Consider the following 22,895-nt stretch of genomic DNA (forward strand, 5'->3'; position numbering starts at 1 on the left):
TCATTGGCACAGCTGCTCCTGTGAGTTCCTTTCATCCACTGCTGTCTGGAAGTCTATCCAAAATACAACTTTCATAAAAACTTTCATGAACAGTAGGCTCAATGCTCTTACTCTAGTAAAATGACATCCCAGCATACAAATGCTTGTTTTGGGCTGGGCTGAGGAAAGAGCTTCTTCCATGAGAAGTTGTTTTTGAACGACTGTTGTAACTGTCTTATATAGATAGATACAGATATAAAGGTTTAGATACTGATATGACTGAACTTCATTAAAAATCCACACATCTACAAACCTGAAAGTATCAAGAAGACACATGACCCTCCTCCCACCCCCCATAAAAAATTGACTAATCAATCAGCTTTTAACTTAAAACTGAGCTTGTCAATGTTAAATCTTTGCTATTTCCATCCTTTCTGGCAACAAATACTATATACTGTGAGAGGGTCTTGGCACTGTTGAAGTCAATGATTTAAGTGTCTTACTGTCCCACAGATGTGAAAGGTGTTAACTTTGAACCAAGGCTGAAATCACCTTCTTACAGACCAATTATTCATTCTAGTACAATCTTTCCTAGCTAAGATCTTAAGTCCAAACCAGAGATGCATGTGTGCTGAATTTAAGCTTTTTTGTTTGCAGACTAGCTAAGGGTAAAAAAGTTCAAAACTGTTCCCATAACCTTTTCTTTCTTCCTGAATTCCTGCTTAAAATGTGGACAAGGGCAATCAGAAGAGTATTGATGTAGCTTCTGAACCTGCACTGCAAGAGAGCAGTTCACCACTGGGTCTGCAGCAAACTTGTGTATGCTCTGATGCAGCTGGTGCCCATCTGAAATTATTTGCTTTGATATGGCAGATGTTTGAGGCTATTTGCTGCCATTCCAGTAGAAAAAAAGGAGCTATTACAAATCCAGAGTGCATATTGACACATCCACACTGCAGCACCATCTGGAAGCCATATATCTGCTGCCACTGTGAAGCAGTGATTGCCATCCTTAATCCTAGTAGGAACTTCAGGAGAAGCTCAAGAGACTCATTACTCCACTGTGTCCATGTAAATAAGTTCAAGGCCCCATTTAAGAGGCTCTGGTGGAAGGAGTAAATATCCATAAATACTTAGTGCTGGTGTTGAAGGGCTTCGATCCTCTTCTAGATTAAAAGCTTGAATCTAGTTAAAGGTTGATTATTGCAACTGAACAGATGGAAGTAATTCCACATAAAATACATTTCTGTTACAGCAAACTACCTACTTTTGGATAAACTCTGTAATCTGATCTACCTTTATCACAGAAACTATACGAGCACTTTTGTGGCACTAAAATAATACTCAGGTATAAGAACAAACTGCAAGCCAGCTGATTTATTCCAGTTGGTAATTTTAAGAAGCTTCTTTCCTTTCCTGTCTCATTTAAATTCTTTATCAATAATAGTCATCCAAGCTTGTGAGCAAATAGTCTAAGTGTATTTTAAAACAATGTTGTTTAGTTGGCTTTTGGTTTCCTGGCTTAATTAAATTCTGGGCATGTTTCTTTTTGATTTTTTTTTCGGGGGGGTTGTTTTTTTCCTTTTAACTTGAACCAATTTTCATTTTAATTCTAAATAATTGTGTTTAATTCTAAGTAATTGTGTATGCACCTTCTTTTTCAGGGAATGTCTTGGTGAAGCACATGAACCCTGTGACTGCCAGACCTGGAAGGACTGGCTACAGAAAATATCTGAAATGAAACCAGAAGAACGTAAGAGCCATGCAGGGCCAACAGGGAGGGCATGGGTGTTTTGATGCCATTTTGATCTTTTGGTTTTAGACAGATTTTTTTTAGTTGCATAAAGTAAAAACTGGTTTCAACATTGGTTGAAAAATAGGGTAAAAGGGGAAGAAAATTATACTCCTGAATGAGAGGCTGCTTACACTTTAACTGCAGCACTATGGTAGACTGTTCTTTGTAGACCATTCCCCACAAATACATGTGTGGTTCAGTCAGGGTTTGCAAAACTCCTTCCCTTCCTTTTAAAGCTTTTTTTCATTAATTAGTCAATTTATTCCTGCATATAACTTCATTTGCCCTGTCCAATTTTGAATTTTAGCCCAGTCTGCTCCTGTGATTGAGTAGTGTTCCGTGAAGATTTTTAATGCTTTAAAACTAGTTCAAGCCAATAGGTGATAATAATAGTAAGGTTGAGGGGGAACTGCAAGGGAGTTGTAGGAAATGGCTTAATGATAGGTAACATTTACTAAAAAAAACTAATAAAGGTTGGGTTTACACAGGACAGATATTTTCTTAGTTCAACATTAACAAATAAAGCAAAGATGACAGCAATTTCAATACATACTAACTTGGTTACCACAGCTCAGAGCCTTTCCATAGTATGTTATAAATATGTTGGAAAGCATAGAAAATTTTATAAAGAGGCAAAATACACCCTGCTTTTTGAAACTATACCGGTTGCTTTCATATATGAATTTGCCCCTTTATATATTGTAATTGTCACATATACTGTATATAAATTTGTATTAAAATAGATGTATGGAAATACATTGAAATAATAAGTGTATTCATATTATATATGTATAAACTAGAAAGTGTAATAATAAAATATATATGAGAAATATGTATAGTGAGAAACTTCAATATTTTGTCAAGAAACAGGGAAATATGCATCATTCCTAATCCGATTCTCACAAAAGATTACACAAGTACAATTTCAACCTCTCTCTTTTTGCATGCTCCATACCCTCCTGTCACCTTCAAAAAGTTGTGGGAGTGAGTGAGGCCTATGAGGACGCTGCCAACTGCCTGTGGTTACTGACCAACTCCAAACCTTGTGCCAACTGCAAGTCCCCAATCCAGAAGAACGAGGGCTGCAACCACATGCAGTGTGCAAAGGTAACAAGGAGCCATCGTGGGATTTCTTGAGGAATCAGAATTCAGCTTTGTATGTCCTGTGTATATTTTAGGATCACAGAGGTCCAGAACCTCTGAAGGGTCATGCCTGATAGTTAGTGGAACCTGTTGCAAGAATTAGATAATGAGCGAATGGCAGGTTACATGTATTTAGAAAATGTTCTAATGTTTACTGAAATCTGTTTGGCTGACAGGTCTACATTAAAATGGTTGAAATTTCGTAAACACCTAAGAATAATTACCAGTACAGTATGAAACAAATAATTGATGGTTATATTGTCATTAATAATGTAGAAGAGAAAGAACAGTTTTAATTGGCAGATGTAAAATTTTAAGACAGGCTTAGGTCTAATGAAGGTTCTCTAACATAGCAACAAAGCAGAGAAGTTTAGGTGGAAAACTGTAAACAGGAATTAATCAGTAGGAATGAAAAGACAGCAAAGAGTGATTCCAAAGAAAATTTATCGATGACAGCAGCCAGAGAATTAGTCACAAGTTTGTACTGTGCTACCAAAATAGAAAAAATATTTTTGCCTTGAGTTCAGTATCATTTGAAAATGCTTTTTCACTCAAGTTAGTTAAAAGCAGCATATTTAGACATTTCTTTGTGTCAGAAATATCTTCTATAACTACAACTGTTACCTCTTTGAGGAGCATCATTAAAAATAAGAAAGTAGTAAACACTTCACATAGTTGGCCTACAATAAAAGCCTAACAGATTTAGAAAGGAATTCTCTTTATTTTTCTGAAAATGTGCAGGTCTCTATTGCTACACAAATCCCATTTTCTTCATATTGTCACATATTCTCTCTCTGTGATACAAATTGAAGATTGGGGCTTTTCTTGGTATCATTGGCAGCAGAGAAAATTCTCCTACACTTTGATTTATGCCACGTTTGCTGGTTTCAGGGTTTTTTTGTCTTAAATTATTTTAAAAAGAGCTCATAAATTCTGTACTTCTAAAAATTCTCTAAGGTATGTTTGTTGCACCTGTTGCCAGTGAGCTCAGTTGTGGCTTCTGGCTGGAGAAGGATTTGGCCAATAAACACTGATGAATGTAGATAATTTGCCATTCTAAGGCACTAGCTGGCAACCAGAGGTCTCTTTTCCTTTTTGATTGTTATAGGCAGCTTGAAGTGTCCTTAAAACAGTCAGATTCTTTTGTCATGGGGTAATCTCTGCACAGACAGCAGCTGCCTCCCCTCACCCTGGTGAGGAGGGTGAGGAAGGGTGTCCTCAAGATCATTGCAGGGCTTGGACACAAGGAGTAGTGGTCACCTCACTTGTTGCTTCCTCTGCTGAAGTTACAATCCCTCATGATGGAGCTTCTGCCTTTTTTTGCAGTGAGGTCAAGCTCACTACCTGATGGGCTATGGCTGCTTTGTAGCATCTAGCTTGCACCTTGGTGTAGAGGATAATACTCCTTACTCATGAAACCCTGGTTTCTGTACTTAAGCAGGCATTTTCTTGTTGTTTTATGAGTGCAGCTTCTAACGAGGCAGGGCTTACACAGTCCTGCTCTCTCACTCCACTGTCTATAGTCATTTTTTAAGCTTATGGGTACTTTGATTTCAAGGAACAGGAGGAGGTTCATAGATAATAAATTGCTGCAAGTTTCATGAAACTTGGTAACTGGATGGTGCAGAGACTTCATTTGTACTGCCACCAAGAGAGAGGCTGAAATACCTACCCAGCTGTTGCCTGCTCAGCAATGACCTGTTCTGCTTGGCTCAGACCATTGCCAGGCAGCAGATGGGATTTGTTAAGCCCAGGTGGTGGTGATACAAGGCTCAGTGATCATAAAGACACATACAACAGAGCTCAGGAGTTAATCATAGATAGTTAATCATAAATAATCATATGCTGAGTTGGAAGGGATCCACCAGGGTGAGCAAGTCCAACTCCTGGCCCTGTGCAGGACACCCCAAGAGTCACATCATGTGCCTCAAACACTTCTTGAACTCTCAGGCCTGCTGCAGTGACACTTCCCTGGGGAGCCTGTTCCAGGGCCAAGCACCCTGTGGGTGAAGAATCTTTCCCTGCCTTCGAGGGAGTGGACAGCTCCTCCCCATTTAGTGCAAACTCAGTTTTGAGTCCTGTGTCCAGGGAAGCCATCGTGTAACACGGTTATCCAGCACTGTGCTGGATGTTTGGTCCAGAAGGAGGCTGTGTGAGTTTATCAGAAGTTCTGCTGAAGTCCAGAAAGGTTCTATCACCTGGATCCCCTTGTTCAGCTGGGTCACCCTGTCACAGAAGGGGATCAGGTTTGACAAGCCGGACTTCCCTCAGGAAGCTGTGCTGGCTGTGACCAATGACTGCATTGTCCTCTGGGTGTTGCTCAGTACCTCTGAGTAATGCACTGAAGGGAGCCTGACATGCAGTAGTTTTCAGGGTTGTCCTTCTTACCTTTCTTGAAAATGATTTTGGGTTTGAGAGGTGTGTAGAAACAGCTGATGTGGTTTTGAATGTCTCATGAGACTGAGATACTGGAAGGAGGATCTGGGAACACTCTGTGATTCTTGGGTTTTGAGGAGGCTTCTGGAGATATGAGAGATTGATTAAAAGGTAAATATAATAGAGTGGTCAGATAGGAGATAATTTGGGAGAGCTGAGATTGCTGCAGTAGGAGCATATATACATAAATTAATAGGAAGTTGAGCTTTATTAGTTCAGTTGCTTGTGAAATATCTTGTTTCATATGATCTTTTAAATATTTTGTAAAGATTCTTTTTTTTATAATGAATATGAATGGGTTTGAATGGTAGGCAAATGATGCAGTGATACTTAACACATTATACACAGTTCTTCTTGTACTTCTTTCTCAGCACTTCTCACCATTTTTATAAGCCAGCAGCTTTAAAAAATGTTTGAAAACAAGAAGGAACAGCACAATTATTGTAGCAGACCCCTGATGGGGGAGTAACGTGCATTGACTCCATGATTTCAGAAGGCTGAACAAATGCTTTATTAAGCTGTTCTATATGATATTACACTACATATTAATACTGTACTATATTAACACTAAACTAAAAACCTGTGACCTTTTCAGACAGTCACAACACAGCTTTGACCTAATTGGTCAGTCAATCAAAACCACCATCACCAGTGTGCAATTAAGAAATCCCTTTTGGTAAACAGTCTCCATAACACATTCCACATGTGCACAACAACAGATGCAGCAAGTGAAGATAAGAATTATTTTTTTTCTTCTGTGAGCTTTCTCACAGCATCTCACAGCTTCCCAGGAAAATCCTGGGAGAGAGAATTATGTCTCTCTCTGTTCAGAGAATTATGTGAATACCACACACAATAACAAGATGAAATATTCTAGTCTTCATTTCTTTTTAGAAGGAAATCAGCACTACTGATTTTTGAGACAAAATTAGCAAAAGCACAGTCCAAGAATTAGATTTCATCCCTTCTGTAATACATCTAAGTGATTGTATGAAATAACTACAGACAAACACATCTGGTATGAAGTAGGTATTCCTGGAAAGGTTAAACTTACCAAAGAGAGAATAAATGCAATTTAATTTATCCAATGCCACTAATAATACCCAAGGCTTAATATTAATTAATGTAAATTTTCTCTCCTCATCTATAAGACAGGTAAACATGGTTCACCAAATCGTGAAGTCTTTTGCTTATCCGTCCAAAAATAGCTTCCAGTTATTTTGAAATTAACTAGCTGAACACTCGCTGCTGAATTGAGAATATTTACACAGTTTGATCTTCTCTGATGCAGAGAAGCCTGAATAAGTCACCTCACACTTCCTTGTAAGGTTTTACCTATTTTGAAAGCACTTAAGTCAGTCAGTGCAGAAAAGGCTCACCTGAAAGTAATCACTCATCAAAGTTTATGTTCAGACTTCTTCTCTCTTGTTCTAACAGTTGTTATTCATATTTTGTGTCAGGAACACCACATGACAAAAATACCAGTAATCATGGTTTTTTAAGTAATATTAGGGAAAAATTTTCATTCTTTCTCATGAATAATTTCTGTGTTATTTAAAGAAATGGGACTGATTTTCTAACAATAACAAGAAAACAGGCCTGATCAGCTGTATTTACCATTTGGTTCATTTCCTCTGCTTAAAACTTAACGTGTAAATCTAACACAGTCTAATGATCCAAGGAACAAAAATGATGACTGACATGGTTTGATATGGTTTGATAAACAGATCTCCTGACTAAGTAAAATAGGAAGGAGGCTCCTCAAAATTTTTTTACACTCAGAATGCGGTTAATTAAGTTGTCCGTAGAGGAATGATGATGCCTAACTACAAATCTAAGACATTTCAACTTCTTTTTTTTTTTCTTTCCTTTTTCCTGTTTTGTTCTGAAGTGCAAATATGACTTTTGCTGGATATGCTTAGAAGAGTGGAAGAAGCACAGCTCTTCCACTGGGGGCTACTACAGATGCACTCGCTATGAGGTTATTCAGCATGTGGAGGAGCAGTCCAAGGAGATGACAGTAGAGGTAACAAATGAACGTGTGTATTTGAAAAATAGCACTAATGTTGCAATTCTCCATTCAGGATAAGTGTAATCAAAATTCTTCCACACCAGAGTTCCAAATGGAAAAATACAACCTTAAACATATCAAAGAGACAGAAAGAAAGCAGTACTTATTGGTAGATGCATAAGATTCCTGCTTTTGGCTTAGTTAGCAACCACTGGTGACTTTACTCGAGTCATTTTACTTCTCTGTGACATGGTTTCCTTTTGTGAAATGAGCATACTGGTCCTGCAATTAGCTGCTGTGCACTACAGAAGACATACCTTAATTTTGGCTTTTGGAAAGTTGCTTTAAATAGCAGGGACTGTCAGTGCATCAGTTCTTTGGCTGCAGTATTTGCAGCGTTGTGAATTTCAAAAATTAACTTTATCTCTTTACTTACATGGCACTACACACTGTGCAGAACATTTTATATATAGTCTGAATAGAAACAGTTCACTATTTAATTATATTTGATTGTTGTATTAAATGATGAGATTTATTTTAGTTTTTTTTGTCTCTCCATTGTTTTCCAGGCTGAAAAGAAGCATAGAAGATTTCAAGAGCTTGATAGGTTTATGCACTATTATACAAGATTTAAGAACCATGAACTTAGCTACCAGGTGTGGGTCAAGCCATTTTTACTGATGTTTGTTTCTGTTTTATTAATCCAAAAATAATGATCTTATTTTATTTTATTTATTTTCTTTTTCTAGTTAGAACAGCGCCTTCTAAAAACAGCCAAAGAAAAGATGGAGCAATTGAGTAGAGCTCTGAGTGGAAGTAAGTATTTGCTGTGATCTGTGCCTTTGATTTGAAATCACATCAACACAGTTATGGCTAAACTGTTCTTTGTTGGACAGTGCTCACATCAAGTCTGCTGTGTGATGTCATCCCTCCAGTACTAGAATTTCTAAACATTGGATGAAAGTTAAATGTAGAGTAAATCTTACCTATTCCAAAGCCTCAAGGAGGAAGTAGCATTAGTAAGGTAGAAGCTAATGTTCTGTGCTTATTTCTTTTCCTAAGAACACTGTGCAGTTACTGAGAACTTGCTGCTCTTTATTTGCAAAATATTTAACTGATATGTACAAAAGTAATGCTGACATCAGCAGGAAAATACTTTCCCAATGCTTGTTTCATATTGCAGCTGAGGGAGGCTGTCCTGATACCACATTCATTGAAGATGCAGTGCAAGAGCTTCTAAAAACTCGCCGCATTCTTAAGTGTTCTTATCCATATGGATTCTTTTTGGAGCCTAAAAGCACAAAGAAAGAAATATTTGAACTTATGCAGGTAATATATGGATATATTTTACTTTCCTAATGGCACTTTATTTTTTTTATATTAGTTATCAGTGTCTTTTTGCCATTTTTGTAGTATAAAACTGACATGCCTGTTTTATATTTGTAACCAAGTTAGAAAAAGTAGCATATTTTTTATATCACTTTGCAAAGGAAAAGGATAAGGACAGATGGAAGGGGAAAGTAAGAAAATTTCCTGTTAACCTGCTTTCTGAGGGTAACATTTTAGCTTCAGTCTTCATCTCCTTCTCTAGCTTCTCTTTTCTTTCTTTCTCTTCTGATGTGCTTGACATCTGGGAGGAGGCAAAACTGGGGGAGTACCTGGGACTGCTGCCTCCTTTCCTGTCCCTTGGGTCCCTTGAAGATACTCAGTATTTCAGAGTGCAGGGAAATCCTGCTCCAAGCTGGAGGACAGAATGTAGGTCAGTAAAAGAGTAGGCATGGGGACAGATATTTTGGGGTATTTTGGTGTTTCATAAGGTGTTTTCAGGAAAATGGTATCATTCCCCTCAATGTTCATGAAGAGTTCTTCCTGATCTGCATTTCCCTGTAAAACTGTTTTTTCTGTATCATTAACTCTTGCAGACAGACCTAGAAATGGTCACTGAAGACCTTGCACAGAAAGTGAACCGGCCTTACCTTCGGACACCCCGCCATAAAATCATCCGAGCCGCGTGCCTCGTGCAGCAGAAGCGCCAGGAGTTCCTGGCCTCTGTGGCCCGCGGCGTTGCCCCTGCAGACTCCCCAGAGGCACCCAGGCGCAGGTAATCCACCCAGAACGCTGCACAAGGCAGAAAATGTTCCTTTGGTAGCTGCCAAAGAGGGGGAATCCACTGCTGTTCTCTGACTATGAGGTAGATGCTGAGTGTGGTGGTTGTAAATCACTGTGATAGCGATAATTTCTTGGGCATCTCATCCTTGTGGAATTACAGCCTTTGGGGAAAAACATATTTTTCTTTTTGAGGATCACTGCTATGTGTGTTGCAACCTAAACTGCTTCCCCATTTGTGATATATTAATGATCAGATGTCATGGCTTCCATTTTACTTTTTTCCATCAAGATTGTCACTAAATCCCTGGTACGCTTCAAAACTCTTTTAAGTATTTTCTAAACATATCAGGCAGTTTTGGAATAGTCAACAACTTAACTCTGTAAGGTTTTCAAAATTAATTTTGAATTAAGAATTAAGGGGGAAGACTTGTTAAGTTTAGAGAGCTACAGTTGCCCTAGTTTTCAGATTTCAATAGGTTTTGAAGCTCTGGAGGTTTTTCATATTTGTTCTATTTCTAAATTTGATGGTGTATCTTTCCATTTTATAGCTTTGCTGGTGGAACATGGGATTGGGAGTATTTAGGATTTGCATCCCCCGAGGTAAACTATTTCTTTTTAATTTTTTAACTTAGTTCTGCATTTGCTAGAAACACAGGTATGATCACAATCTGCATGAAGAGCTTCCTTATCTTGAGTCAAAGCATTTCAAGTTGGTTAAGCTTTCCATTTCATTTATTTCACAATAGAAGGAAATATATATGTAGGTAATTGTGCAATGACTATAAATAATGCTTCTCACATGGATGTACTTATCTAAGGTGGCATTATGCAACCTTAGATATTTCACATCCATTTTTCAAGTACAGAAGCAGTTTTAAAATTGAATATAAACTGCTGTCTGTGTGTTGGAGAGGCTTAAAGTAATAAATGTATGAAATTATGTAGATTACTTTTGAATGCAATATCAGTTCAGCAGAATTTGACAAAAAGTTTATGAAATTTCCATCCTCTGTCAAAATCCCAACAAAAACATGCAGTCGTACTCCTAAATATTGTTAAATATTTCAAATATTTATTTTTATTGTTAGGTATTAAAGCAGGATGGAAATTGCATACTTAAGTGACATTAATTTCTGCTACTTTACCAAGAATGAAAATTATAGTTTTTAATTCATATTCTATGACCTGTATATGGGAAAGAGTAAGTAGTTTTTGAGACTCTGCTCTAAAAAATGAGAAACTTCCTATAAAGATTTCTTTATCATCTTAATTTTTAGTTAATGTTTTGAGAACATTAGATTAAAGCATTCAGTCAGGAAGGAAACTTCATTTCAACATTTCCTTGTTTGCTGTTTTCTTTCTAGCTAGTCATTGTTAAACATCCTAGAAAACTCCATGTACTTTTTTCCATATATTTCCTTTGCTATTGTTGGTGAGCATCACGCTGGTGAGAACATGGCTCGCTTCTCTACAAAAAATCAGCTGCTTCTCCTATCCAGTTCCTTCCTTTAGTCTGTTTGAAATAATCCCACATCTGACAACATCAAACTCATTGTGATGTTACTGTATGATTGATTGATGTTACTGATGACAGTGGAACTGGCTATGAGAAGAAGCTGGTAAGAAATGTGTTGAAAAGCTGTTTAGCAGGAGGTGCAATTGCAGCTGTGCTTAGATGATCTGCTTATGAGTGTCCATGATTTGCCTAATGTGGCACTGTGTGATGCAAGTTGGTTTCTTTGCCATGTAGCTATCACGAATACTTGCAACCACCTATGCTAAAGGAATTTTATAGAATTAATAATGGTCATCTTTGTTTATTTTAGTGAATTTCACTGCAAAGTATTTTACATAGAGCTGTATTTATTGCAAACAAATGAGAACTAAGATCTGGTGTGATGAATATATCTTAGTGTTCAATGATCACTTCCCATGATTCCTTTTCTGATTCAGAGTGATACAATTATATCTATTTTTTAATAATTCAGTTATATTATTCTATATCAAGGTTTAATTTTCTGTTGTTTGAGGCTCTGCCTTGCATTTAGAAAATCCCTGAGATCCCTAAAAGCTGGAAGAACATTTTAGAGAAGAATCACTTCATGTTTGCTTTGTTTCTTTATGGTGTTCCATTAGACTAACAAGCATATACTACTAACTGCTGTTGAAGACAGAATATTGGGCTAAATGGACCTTTTGTCTGGTCCAATAAAGCTACTTTTTGATGTTCTCACAACTTCCATGGATAAAAATCTGCCCACACCCATGATTTTGTGACTATTTCTTTTGTCTTGCCTATGTCATTATGAGTAAGCACTTGGTCTGAGAAAGTTCATGGAAGAAAACATACTCTCCTAATACCATCTACATTAATAAGGTCATTGTGTAAGAGAAATAGCACTTCTGGATTTAAGTTTTAGGTACTTTAGATGTTGAAGAGTTAATATAGGAAAGGAAAACTAATGATACTGTTATCTTTACCAATTCATTTGGCCAAATGAATCCCTTGGATTACAGATTTCCCAACTTGGAGCTCACAGAAATAAAGAACAATATTCTTTTGAAGAGGAGAGCGAGTACCTGTGTGCACAGTTTTATTGCCTTGTGTGTAGGAATAACTGAAATTACACAAAGTGGTGCCTACACAGGTTTAATGTCAGCTGGACATACCAGAAAAGATATCTGGAAATTTCCTTTCAAGCATAGAACTAGTTCCTTCATATTAGGAAAGATATGCAAATTGTTCCAAGTATTAAGATAATTAGCCCTTGGGATGTTAGCTTGATGTGGTCAAGATGCTATATGAAATGCTATATGAAATGTCTAAGCACACACAATATGAGAAAATACAGGCTGTGGGAGTTCAGATCCATATGGTATGGCTCATTAGCAGCTCAAGTTAAGCAAAAGTAGAGGAGATCTGAAGTAAAAATAAAAAAAATCCATGGAATAAAAATCCATCATAGACTTTCCAGTAGAAGAGTGTCAGAAGTGGCTTTAGACGTTCTGGAGCCATAGTGTCCTGGGGGCTCAGAGAAATATATCAAGTTCCAGTGTATGTCTAACAGCTTTCTGTTGTCTTTTCAAGGTTCTTTTCTACTGCCAATTGCTGGCAGCAGAGATTCTGAGATAATCTATTGGTCTAATTCACATCAGTTGTTTTTATGTTCTAAAATCAGTGAGTATGCATTTATTAAAAAGTGTGTCAATAGGTGCATATATAAAGTTCGGCATCAGAGATTTAAACAAGAAATGTGTTCCTGGAATTGGTAAAAAAGGAGATTGCAAGTATTAAAATTTTGGTAGTACATCTAATTTTTTTTTTTTTTTTTTTTTTTTTTTTGGTGCTAATTCGTTGTTTTATAGATCTAGGATTACCTTGGATTTTTTTGTTATTTATGTTAAGCGTCGCATGATACAACTTGCAATTCATTTTTCTGAAAGCGGGTGATTTTATAATAAGCACATAAAATCACACATTTTTTATAAAAATGTGGTGCTTGTTACTCAGAAAAATAGTGCTGCATGCTGCCCTGTGTTTTGTAACCTTTGGTTTATGCAGGAATATGCTGAATTTCAGTATCGGAGGAGGCACAGACAGCGCCGGCGCGGAGACATGCACAGTCTGCTGAGTAACACTCCCGACCCCGAGGACCCCAGTGAGAGTACATTAGGTACGGGCCTCTCTGGGCTGGCTCCTTGCTCTTCCTGCTTCAGAAATCACTGCTAGTGACCACAGGGCCTGGTCTTCTGTGGATACACTTTAAAGAAGTTTCAAATACATTGCTGTATTTTCCAGGGTACAACATAAAGGCTTGTCTCTGCAGTTTTTTTATGTGATCTTAGAAGTGTTGTTGACTTCACTGTGGCTGCTGCTGTTCTAAAAGAGAATTTCATTGATCTCCCCACTAACAACTTCTCAGCTGTCCAGCGCAGGTTTGCTTTTCTGAAGAAATTCTAAAGGTCATTCATTCATACACAAGTCCTCTATACCAATGAAAAGAACCAGTTGTGCATAGAATGTAGAGGCTCCAGGCCTGTGGAAGAGCATCCTAAGGTTGGATTCCAAAACTCTGCCCAGAAGCTGTATTGGCAAAGGCAGCCAGGAAAGAAATTGGCCTGAGCTGTGACTTCCAGAGTGCTGCTCTTCTGAGGGCTGGTAGTGCAGTCCTTTAAGGTCTCTCTGTGACTTGGCTGTCTAGGCTGGCTCAGTTCTGCCAGAACCTTAGCACAGGTACAGAAATAGCTTGAACCCAAATCATACTGTGGCACTGTTTCTGCAGAGCTGCCAGTCTGTGTGCTCAGTCTCTCTGCCCTGCTGCACAAACTCTCATTGCTGTGTCTCAGGAACTTAAAACTTAGCTTGTTCTTTAAAACTAAGAGGAGAGATCCTTTTTTGAGGAGAAAGGATCACATGCATCCTTTATTTTAGAAAAAGTAATCAAAATTTTGGTGAACTTTGGTTCTTCCCTATTACAAATAAAATGCAAAGCTATTTTGTTAGCTGAAGGAATAGATTTTGACTGAACTCTTGGATATAGTACTGATGGCCAAGTACACGCTGTTAAAGCATGCAAGAGATTATTTTATTTCAGTCTATCACATTTTGAGTTTTGGAGTGGAAAATTCCATTTTCCAAAGTCAAAAGATTTACATTTATTTTTATTACAGAGCAGTTTTTTTCTGGAAGCACCATCTTACTTCTATTTTTTGTGGCTTTTAAGAAAACAGCAATGTCAGTAATTGCTGAAGTATTCCCTAACAACTCTACTCTTAATTGTGCTGCAATGTTACAGCAAAGATTATTATAATGTTAACATTATAGCTGAGGTTTTGTCTTTGAACAGAGAAACAGGCAAACATGATTTGTAATCCACCTATAAATGCATCCTGTATTTGTGTCCACATGCAGTAATTTTCAGGGCTTTCCATAGATCATGTATGTGCCTTAGAAGCATTTTGCCCCTTCTGCCCCTGCTCCCAATGGCATAGCCCATGCTTTCAGAGAAGGGTATTGAGGGCAGAAAGGACAAATGAGCCAGGGAGTCACTCCTAAAACAGTGAGATTGGTGTTTCACTACTCACTGTGTAAGAGCTGATGGGAAGGAGTGGTTTGGATTCTTTCATTCAGAGTGAATAAAGGAGTAAAATTGCACAACTGGAATCCAAAGGGAAGTAAGACATTCTGTCAGTAAATCATAGCAGAGGAGGCTTCCTCACTGGTTCTTCAACCACTTTTGTTTTGGTTGCCCAAACAGACACTCAGGAAGGTGGCAGCAGTAGAAGACATGGCACCTCCATGGTGAGTTCAGCTTCTATGGGTATTCTGCACAGCTCTTCGCTTCATGACTATACCCCTGTCAGTCGCTCTGAAAACCAGGATTCTCTTCAGGTATCTCCCCCAATCTCTTTTCCATTCTCTCTGCTTTGCTTGCTCTCCTCTGCTCTGCCTTTCTGTGTCACTTTGTCTCTGCAAATTTTCTTAATTCTTCAAGGAGAAAGGGAGAATCTAGGACAACAAATTATACATTCACAATGGTAAGAACTGCTAAACAATCGCTGACGTAACAATAGTTAACTTTTAAATTGTGTTGTCAGCTCTGTTGGTAAAAATTGATTCTGATAAAGGACATGTAGGAATAATGAATGAATTTCAGATTGAGACAAAATTGCTATTCATCCAAAATATGTAACAAGATGCAAGTTTTATTCTGAGAGCATCCTTATGTATTTCCACAGGCTCTGAGTTCTCTGGATGAAGATGACCCAAACATCCTGCTAGCTATTCAGCTGTCCTTACAAGAATCTGGCTTGGCCATTGATGAAGAAACTAGAGACTTTCTAAATAATGAGGCATCTTTAGGAGCAATAGGTACCTCTTTGCCTACAAGACTGGACTCTGCTCCCATCAGTATAGACAACCCAAGGGGTGCTTTGAGCAGCTCTGAGCTGCTAGAACTTGGTGACAGTCTGATGAGACTGGGTGCAGGCAATGATCCCTTCTCAGCCAATCGTCTTCACTCCCACCCCTGCAGCGAGACAAGAAGTGGATTATACTCAACTTCAAGTGATGCTGATTCCAGCAGTCAAGATCCCAATACCAATGAAAATCTGCTTGGAAATATTATGGCCTGGTTTCATGACATGAACCCACAGAGTATTGCCCTGATTCCTTCAACAAGTACAGAAACAGATGAGGAGTCACAGCAGCCCAGCACTGAAGATGGGTCAGCAGGGCAACCAAATCTTACAGACACAAGGCTGGAGCCTCAGGAAGAGCATGCACTGTTTGAGGATGCACTCAAAAATGAAGGCAGAGGAACCCAAACAGAGGAAAGCACTTCTGAAGAAAACATTATTCCAAGAGAAACAGTATCACAAATTGGTGATAGTAACAGGGAGATAACAAGCACCCTAGATAATTCAGGAGATAGTTCAAGTCAGACTCCTCAAACCTCAAGTGAATGGACTGAACACGTGCATCTGGTATGAATAAAAACTAAATCTGGAGTAAAAGAATGGCAGTGACAGATGGTACAGTATGTGGAGCAAGCATTATGGAGGCTTTGATCCACATAATTGCAGCTCAGTTGTAACCACTGACGTAACAACGGATATTTAGGAGTTCCTCTTGAATTGCAGTTCTTCATAATGATGTGAACCTTTCAAGGAATATCCTTTGCATTTAATTAGGTAGTATTTGCCTTTTGCTCTCAAGAGAAAGGAATAAGTAGGTTGTATTCCACATTCCTAATACAATGCAGCATCTGTTTAGCCTTAGGTTGATGATCCTTAACTTGAAAGTATGGATTAAAGGCTTACACTGATTATTTTGTTTGGTTTTCCTAAGAAATAGTTTATTCCATTTTTTAGAACTCATAATTTCACCAAAATAACATCTAGCAGTTCATTTGCATTTTGGTTTTGTTTTCCATAACTTTTCCTTAGTAATTTTTCATTTTTGTTAGCAGTGTGAACGGAGGTATTTAATGCTTCTCTGTAGTACTGCTCCAGGAACAAGTTTTAGGGGATATTCTCTCCCTTTAAAATCAAAGATTTTTTCATGTCTATTTACAGTCCAAATGTGCCAAACTGTGAAAAGTTAACTGGCAGTAGCCTAATGAAACAGTGCAGTGTTACCCTATCCAACTAATTCCACAATTCTTAGCAATGGAAGAAACCACTGGGTAGCATTGCATCTCCAAATTTAACTGGCATATGTTGCCATGGTGACTGCATTTAATTAAATGTAGCCTGTATCTTAAGTTAATAAAACCTAATGCTGCTGTTAAACAGTTATTTTAAATATTAAAATACAGTGAGTTAGCAACAGCTATGCTGTATTTTAAGAGACACTTTAATGGAAGTGCAATCATAGTTCTTTGTTTTCATAATTCTACAAAGCATTTTATGCACTAATAGTGCAATTACTTTTAATGATAACATTTTATAAAAATATAGGAATACAGAATTTTCATATATTAGTCAGTCCCACAATTAAAAGATAACACATCCTGCTCAACATGTTACGGTGCCTTTGCCTAACCCAACTGGATAGTTGCCACAGTTAAACAAGTAATTCAAATTCAGTGTTTGTTCTGGAGTAACTATGCTATTAATTGCAAAGACCTCCATAAAACCACCCATGGCCTTGCCTTTACAGTAAATAACTAAACGTTCAGTCAGTGTTTTTGCATATAGAAAACACTACTAGGTATTTGTTCAATTGCACAATATTCATTTGCTGTGTGATTACTGTTTAGTGTAAGAAAAAAAATAAAATTAAAAAAAAATACAAAAAAACCTTTTCCTAGTTGTTGTACCGTGAAAAACAAAAATACTGGTTTTAGATTTGCTTAAAAGCATCAATCTACAGTTAGTGAGATACAATGGTACAGTATGTAATTACAACTAGAATAAGTTGTTCAAATGGCTGTTTTAATTACATATAATCAAAACTTTTCATAACATGAGCAAATTACATACACTCCATTTTAAGTTTTGCTTAACTGTTACCAGGGATTTGTTGATATGATATAAAAGTTTATTACTACTGAGTGTGTATAGGCAAGTGTCATGATAGCAAAGTTTATGTATTGATTACTGTGAGTTCAAGTGAGTGTTTTGGTAACTAATTCATGCAAATCCAGCTTTGGAACCTTGCAGTTACAAGGTTCAGAGTAGTAAAAAATGAAATAAGAGTATTTTACCCTTACCCCATAAAAACCTTGTCCATTTTCAAGCATCTTTAGAGAGAATGAATTAGAATAGTCTAAATAATTTTCCAACTTTTCCTCTAGCCACCCTACTACTGACATAATATTGAGCCTTTGAAAAATACCTGTAGGTATAAAGTCCTTCAACTGAAGTGGTCCTTCATGAACTGTCATCATGAATTGGTCTGAAAGTTGTTTAACTCACATAGCTTCCTTGAATGGTAATTTCTGAATAGAAAGATTCTCACAAAAAGATTGTGTATTGCATTGAGATGTCTTGCAAAGTTGCAGTAAGATATGTAAGAGTGCTCTCTGTGAAGATAGTGAAGTTTGTGGGTTCTGGTTTTATGTAATTTGGTTAGGTTGTGCAGTATATCCATTGTTTCCGTGTTACTCTTATGAGCATGAAATTAGACTATTAAATTTGTATTTTCTTGGTACTTATTTTAACACCATAGTCATTGACTTTACAATTCAAAAATAAAAGTTTGGCAAGACTATTTTGTAAACCTGTTAATTTTATAATGTAAAAAAATTACTCTAACCTTGAATTGTTATTTGCACTTTCATAGTCTATACTTGATACATTCCCACTTTATATACAGGTAGGATACTACAACCATGTAGATGTTTGGCCAAATGAATGCTGTTAATAATATGTAAAATTCTTTGATTAAACATTTATTACTTAAACTAATTCCGTTCTGTCTCATTACATCTTAGACTTACTGTAGCAGGTCCTTGAGACTGCTGACAGACATTTGTAGGGTATGTTCAGTACTGTGCCAGATTAGTTTGACACCATATAGTAAGCTGAATGTTTTGATTTGTAAATATAAAGTACCATCCTTAAGCTTTGAAAAAAATCTAAAATAGATTTCGTCTTAATTGCTACAGCCATGTTTGCAGTTGTTCTTTGTAGAGTAATGCCATGTCACTACGAGTAGTGGTGCTAAAGAGGGGGGAGTAATTTTTGTGAAAGATTCTGTTAAGCAGTGTTACTTAAGTGCCACTTAATATCCACTCTCCATTGTCACCTGGAAATTCCAGAGTGCCTCTGTTACATTAATAGCACTAAACTATTTTGTTCATTGTTACAGTAATGTCATCAACCTCCTCCACCAAACATGCCAAGATCATGGAATTGCAGACTGGTTTGGGTTGGAAGGGACATTGAAGACCATGTTGTTCCAATCTTCCTTCCATGCACAGGGACACCTTTCATTACCCCAAACTGCTCAGAGCTCCATCCCCCCCAGCCTTGAATACTTCCAGTGATGGAGCATTCCCAGCTTCTCTGGGCAACCTGTTCCAGTGCCTCAGCACCCTCCCTGAAGGCATCCCACTGGACTGCTCAGGGAGGGTGGTGACAGTGGAAGCCAAAACATGGACACAAAGATAGCCATGGACACAAAGATAGCCAGTTTGTTTACAAGCAATTGTCTGGCTCAAGAGACAGCTTTAACGTGCCTTGAAAGAACCAAGTGCTCATGGCATTTTATGTCATCTCTGCCATTCCTTTACCTACCCACGTCCATCATGAGGCCCAAAAACCAAAGACCTCACAACATCCAGGGTGAATTCCTGGCTCTACTACAAGCTCGAATGAGTAATTAAGACCCAAAAGCAGCAAAGACAGATGCATCAGTTGTGGCTCTGGGAATTAAGGGAATACAAGCTGCTTTTCTCACAAGAGAGCTGTTAAGTACAGAACCTTAGAACAGAACCATGTGGAAATGCAGCGTGCACTAGTCCATTTATACCCAATTTCATGCATTTACAACACAAAGATTTCTGGAGAAGCGGTCCATGTGCATCCTCTGCAGCTGACTCTGGAACAGTGACACACACATAATAAGAATAAAGGATTCTTCAGCTGTGAGCCAGCTGACTGCAGGGTAGCAGTAAAAAGCTAGGAGGAAGCAATGCAATTAAATTCACTGCAGAACAATTCAACTGCTGAAGCAGGAAATGAGCAGTGTGTGCAGATTTGCATCACTTCCAATAAAAACCACTCTCACTGAGAGCTCCTGAGGAGAAATGGTTCTGTACTGACAGCCAGTGTGTCTAACACAGTCCCCCTCCACAGGTGGAGCCAACATTTTATTTCCTCCACTTCTTTGTGGAGTCTACATTGGAGGTTTCACAGAGCAGGGATGGGTTCTGGTAACTCCCAAGGGCAGCCCTTTCTCTTACTGGGGTAAAAATAAACTGAAAATACACATTAATTGGAAGAAAACATTTACTCTGCAACTTTAGCTGAGCTTACACAGTACAAAATGCCTCAGCTGCATCAAGCACTTCCAGTGAGGCCTCAGACTGAGTCAACCCACTCCAGCTCCAAGGACAGGCTAGTTCTGTTAAGGAGAATCGGGAAACTGAAGAGGATGCTCAAAATTCGGGATTGACATTTTAAGGCTTGAGGTTCTCTGGAAAGAGGGTACTTTACTTAAAAGTCCTGAGCCCCACCTCTCCTTCTACCCATAACTACCAGGTATTCAGCAAGTCTCAGAACATTTCAGCTGTTGCCAAGATAAAAGACATGCTGGGTGTAATTTCTGACAAAACATCCTAACCACAGTTCTTTGTGTCACCTTCCAGGTGAGGCAGGGATGATCAGACTGCACTGACAGCAATCCATGCCTCTCTCTGGCCTTACACAAGGCCAACAGAATAATCATACCAAGAACACTGTAATCTCAAGATGTTGTTTTACTGTGGTTCCATTGAAATCACAGAACCACACTTGTCAAGAAATACTAAACTAAAACTTTTTGACAACATAAAAATGGTTGTCTAAACCATTTTTTAATTATCTTAAACTACCACCTCAGATTAGATTTCTTAAAGCTTAAGCTTTATTCATTTGGGGGTTTTTTTATTCAAGTTATAATTTAAAAGAAAGAATAAGCACAGTGGGTAAGTTATCAGCAATATACAGTAGCATATTTAATTAAGAGTATACACGTATATGTAATCCACACACATTCTATATTTGTGACAGAAAAGACCCTGCACATGGTTTCAGAAAGACCAAGGGGTTAGAAACCAGGAAGATGGTAGAACTGGCGTTGAAAAAAAACAACCATTGCAATTTTTATTTGCTATCCATTAACAGTAAATCTTATTAAAATTCACAAAATAAAAACCTTCACAAAGTATTAGATACTTATCTGGACAGAAATGGACATTGTCACTCATTTCTAGCCTGTTTCTAGGCAGACTAGTGAAGCTGTGCCAACGTGATGGCAGTGAGAGAGGCCCAGCAGTGGAGGACTGCTGAGGTGGGTGCTTGGGAACAAAGGCAGGCAGAAGCTGCAAAAAACAAAAGTGGTGGGAAGAGCTTAAGGGCTCTGAGAGATCACTGATCTGCAAAATACAACTACAGAGAGATGCATTAAAGAAAGAGTAAACAAGAAAAAATGCACCTGATAAGTATAAACAGCTTGAAAAGAGATGAGGGTAAATCAGTATTTAAATCAAAACTGAGGAATAAATTTGGCATCTGAGACAAGAAAGTCAAATTTGGTGTGAAAGAGGCATGCCAGAGGTGAAACATAGCTGTCCATGAGCCAGTAGCAACCCAGGCACACTGCATCAACAGCACGCTGCATGAGGGGAGCATCTATTAATAGATCCCTGCAAATTTGTGTCCACTGAGGACAAGGCAAAAATCAATTTCATTTGCACCAAAGAAGCTTTAAATAAACCTTAAGAAGAGAAACTGAATATGGGAACTAAGAGACTGCAAATCCTCATGCATGACTGGGCATTTCTTTCCTATCATCCGACTAGAAAAACATCTCCATGGGATGGCCCAGGGCCACGTGAGTGGCAGGAGGTGAGGAAGCACTGTTAGATCCATGGTTCCTACATCTGGCTCTCAAAGCTTCACAAAGGCACAAGTTCATTCCCTGGCTTTTTGAACTACTTGAGACATGACTGAGGCTTCATACAAGAGGGGCAGAGCATCATGGAGTGGTTTGTGTTTGAAGGGGACCTTTAAGATCATCTAGTTTTAACCACCCATGCCATGGGCAGGGTCACCTTCCATTAGACCAGGCTGTTCAGGGCCTGACCCAACCTGGCCTTGAACACTTTCAGGCATGGGGCACATCCACAACTCCTCTGGGCAGCCTGTTCCAGTGCCTCACCACCTTCAAAGCAGAGGATTTTTTCCAAATATTTAATCTAAATGAAGGCCCAAACTGGTATATGTTGATAGTAATATCCACCAACACTTTCTCCTAAATCAGAACAATCATTGCAATCCATCTCCTGTCCCCTGATTTTCTGTTGAGCCAAAGAGTGACAACTATAAATCCTTGAATGACAGCATCTGGTGTGGTGGTGTTCACAGGGGTCCCAGGACAAGAGAAGAGATGAGAATCTTGACTCCATGTTTCAGAAGGCTGATTTATTATATTATTATATCTATTATATTGAAAGAAAGTTATATATTAAAACTATACTAAAAGAACAGAAGAAAGGATTTCATCAGAAGGCTAGCAAGCAATAGAAAGGAATGGAATGATAATAAAATAATGTGACTGACCAGAGAGTCCGAGACAGCTGGACTGTGATTGCCATTAATTAAAAACAACCACATGAGACCAATCAAAGAGGCACCTGTTGCATTCTACAGCAGCAGATAATTATTGGGGTTTTTTTTTTCTTCTGAGGCCTCTCAGCTTCTCAGGAGAAAAAATCCTAATGAAAGGATTTTTCATAAAATATGTCTGTGACAACCTGGCATCCCCTGCAAACAGGAACAGCACCAGAGACGGCTTCTACTGTACAGAATCACAAAATGTTATGGGTCGGAAGCTGCCTTAAAGATCGTCTAGTCCCAGCCCCTCTGCCATGAGCAGGGACACCTCCCACTAGACCAGGCCTTACCCAGCACAGTTTTGAACACTGCCAGGTTTGAGGCATCCACAGCCTGCCTGGGCAACCAGCTGCAGCATCTCCCCACGTTCACAGTAGAGAATTTCTTCCTAGCATCTAATATAAAAGCTCCATCTTTCAGTTTGTACCCATTCTCCCCTGTCCTGTTCTGTCACTGCTGTTCTTGACAGAGTCCCTCTATGGCTTCCCTGTAGGTCCCCTTCAGACACCGTAAGGTGCTGCGAGGTCTCCACAGACCTTCTCCGGGCTGACCAGCCCCAAAGGCACCACCGGGCCTCCCCCGGCCCGCCTCCCCCCG

At 38.5% G+C, this 22,895-nt stretch overlaps 1 protein-coding gene across 5 annotated transcripts in view; it reads left to right on the plus strand.

Annotated features, from left to right (window-relative positions):
- The window catches only part of ANKIB1 (ankyrin repeat and IBR domain containing 1), an 86,844-nt gene extending 68,458 nt beyond the window's left edge, over positions 1-18,386 (plus strand). For 3 of the 5 annotated variants that reach the window (XM_071428983.1, XM_071428986.1, XM_071428985.1), the window contains exons 10-20: positions 1,644-1,732; positions 2,751-2,881; positions 7,245-7,379; positions 7,934-8,020; positions 8,114-8,180; positions 8,548-8,693; positions 9,287-9,465; positions 10,022-10,073; positions 13,036-13,147; positions 14,732-14,865; positions 15,213-18,386. In XM_071428983.1, coding sequence (XP_071285084.1) covers positions 1,644-1,732; positions 2,751-2,881; positions 7,245-7,379; positions 7,934-8,020; positions 8,114-8,180; positions 8,548-8,693; positions 9,287-9,465; positions 10,022-10,073; positions 13,036-13,147; positions 14,732-14,865; positions 15,213-15,965 — 1,885 coding nt within the window. In that variant the 3' untranslated portion in view covers positions 15,966-18,386. The remainder of the gene's footprint in view (positions 1-1,643; positions 1,733-2,750; positions 2,882-7,244; positions 7,380-7,933; positions 8,021-8,113; positions 8,181-8,547; positions 8,694-9,286; positions 9,466-10,021; positions 10,074-13,035; positions 13,148-14,731; positions 14,866-15,212) is intronic. The other 2 variants (XM_071428988.1, XM_071428987.1) reach the window with 2 other exon arrangements.
- Positions 18,387-22,895: the final 4,509 nt, after the last annotated feature.

Source organism: Agelaius tricolor, unplaced genomic scaffold (assembly GCF_023055355.1).
Source record: "Agelaius tricolor isolate 1412-34295 unplaced genomic scaffold, bAgeTri1.0.p SCAF_6, whole genome shotgun sequence".
NCBI lineage: Eukaryota > Metazoa > Chordata > Aves > Passeriformes > Icteridae > Agelaius > Agelaius tricolor.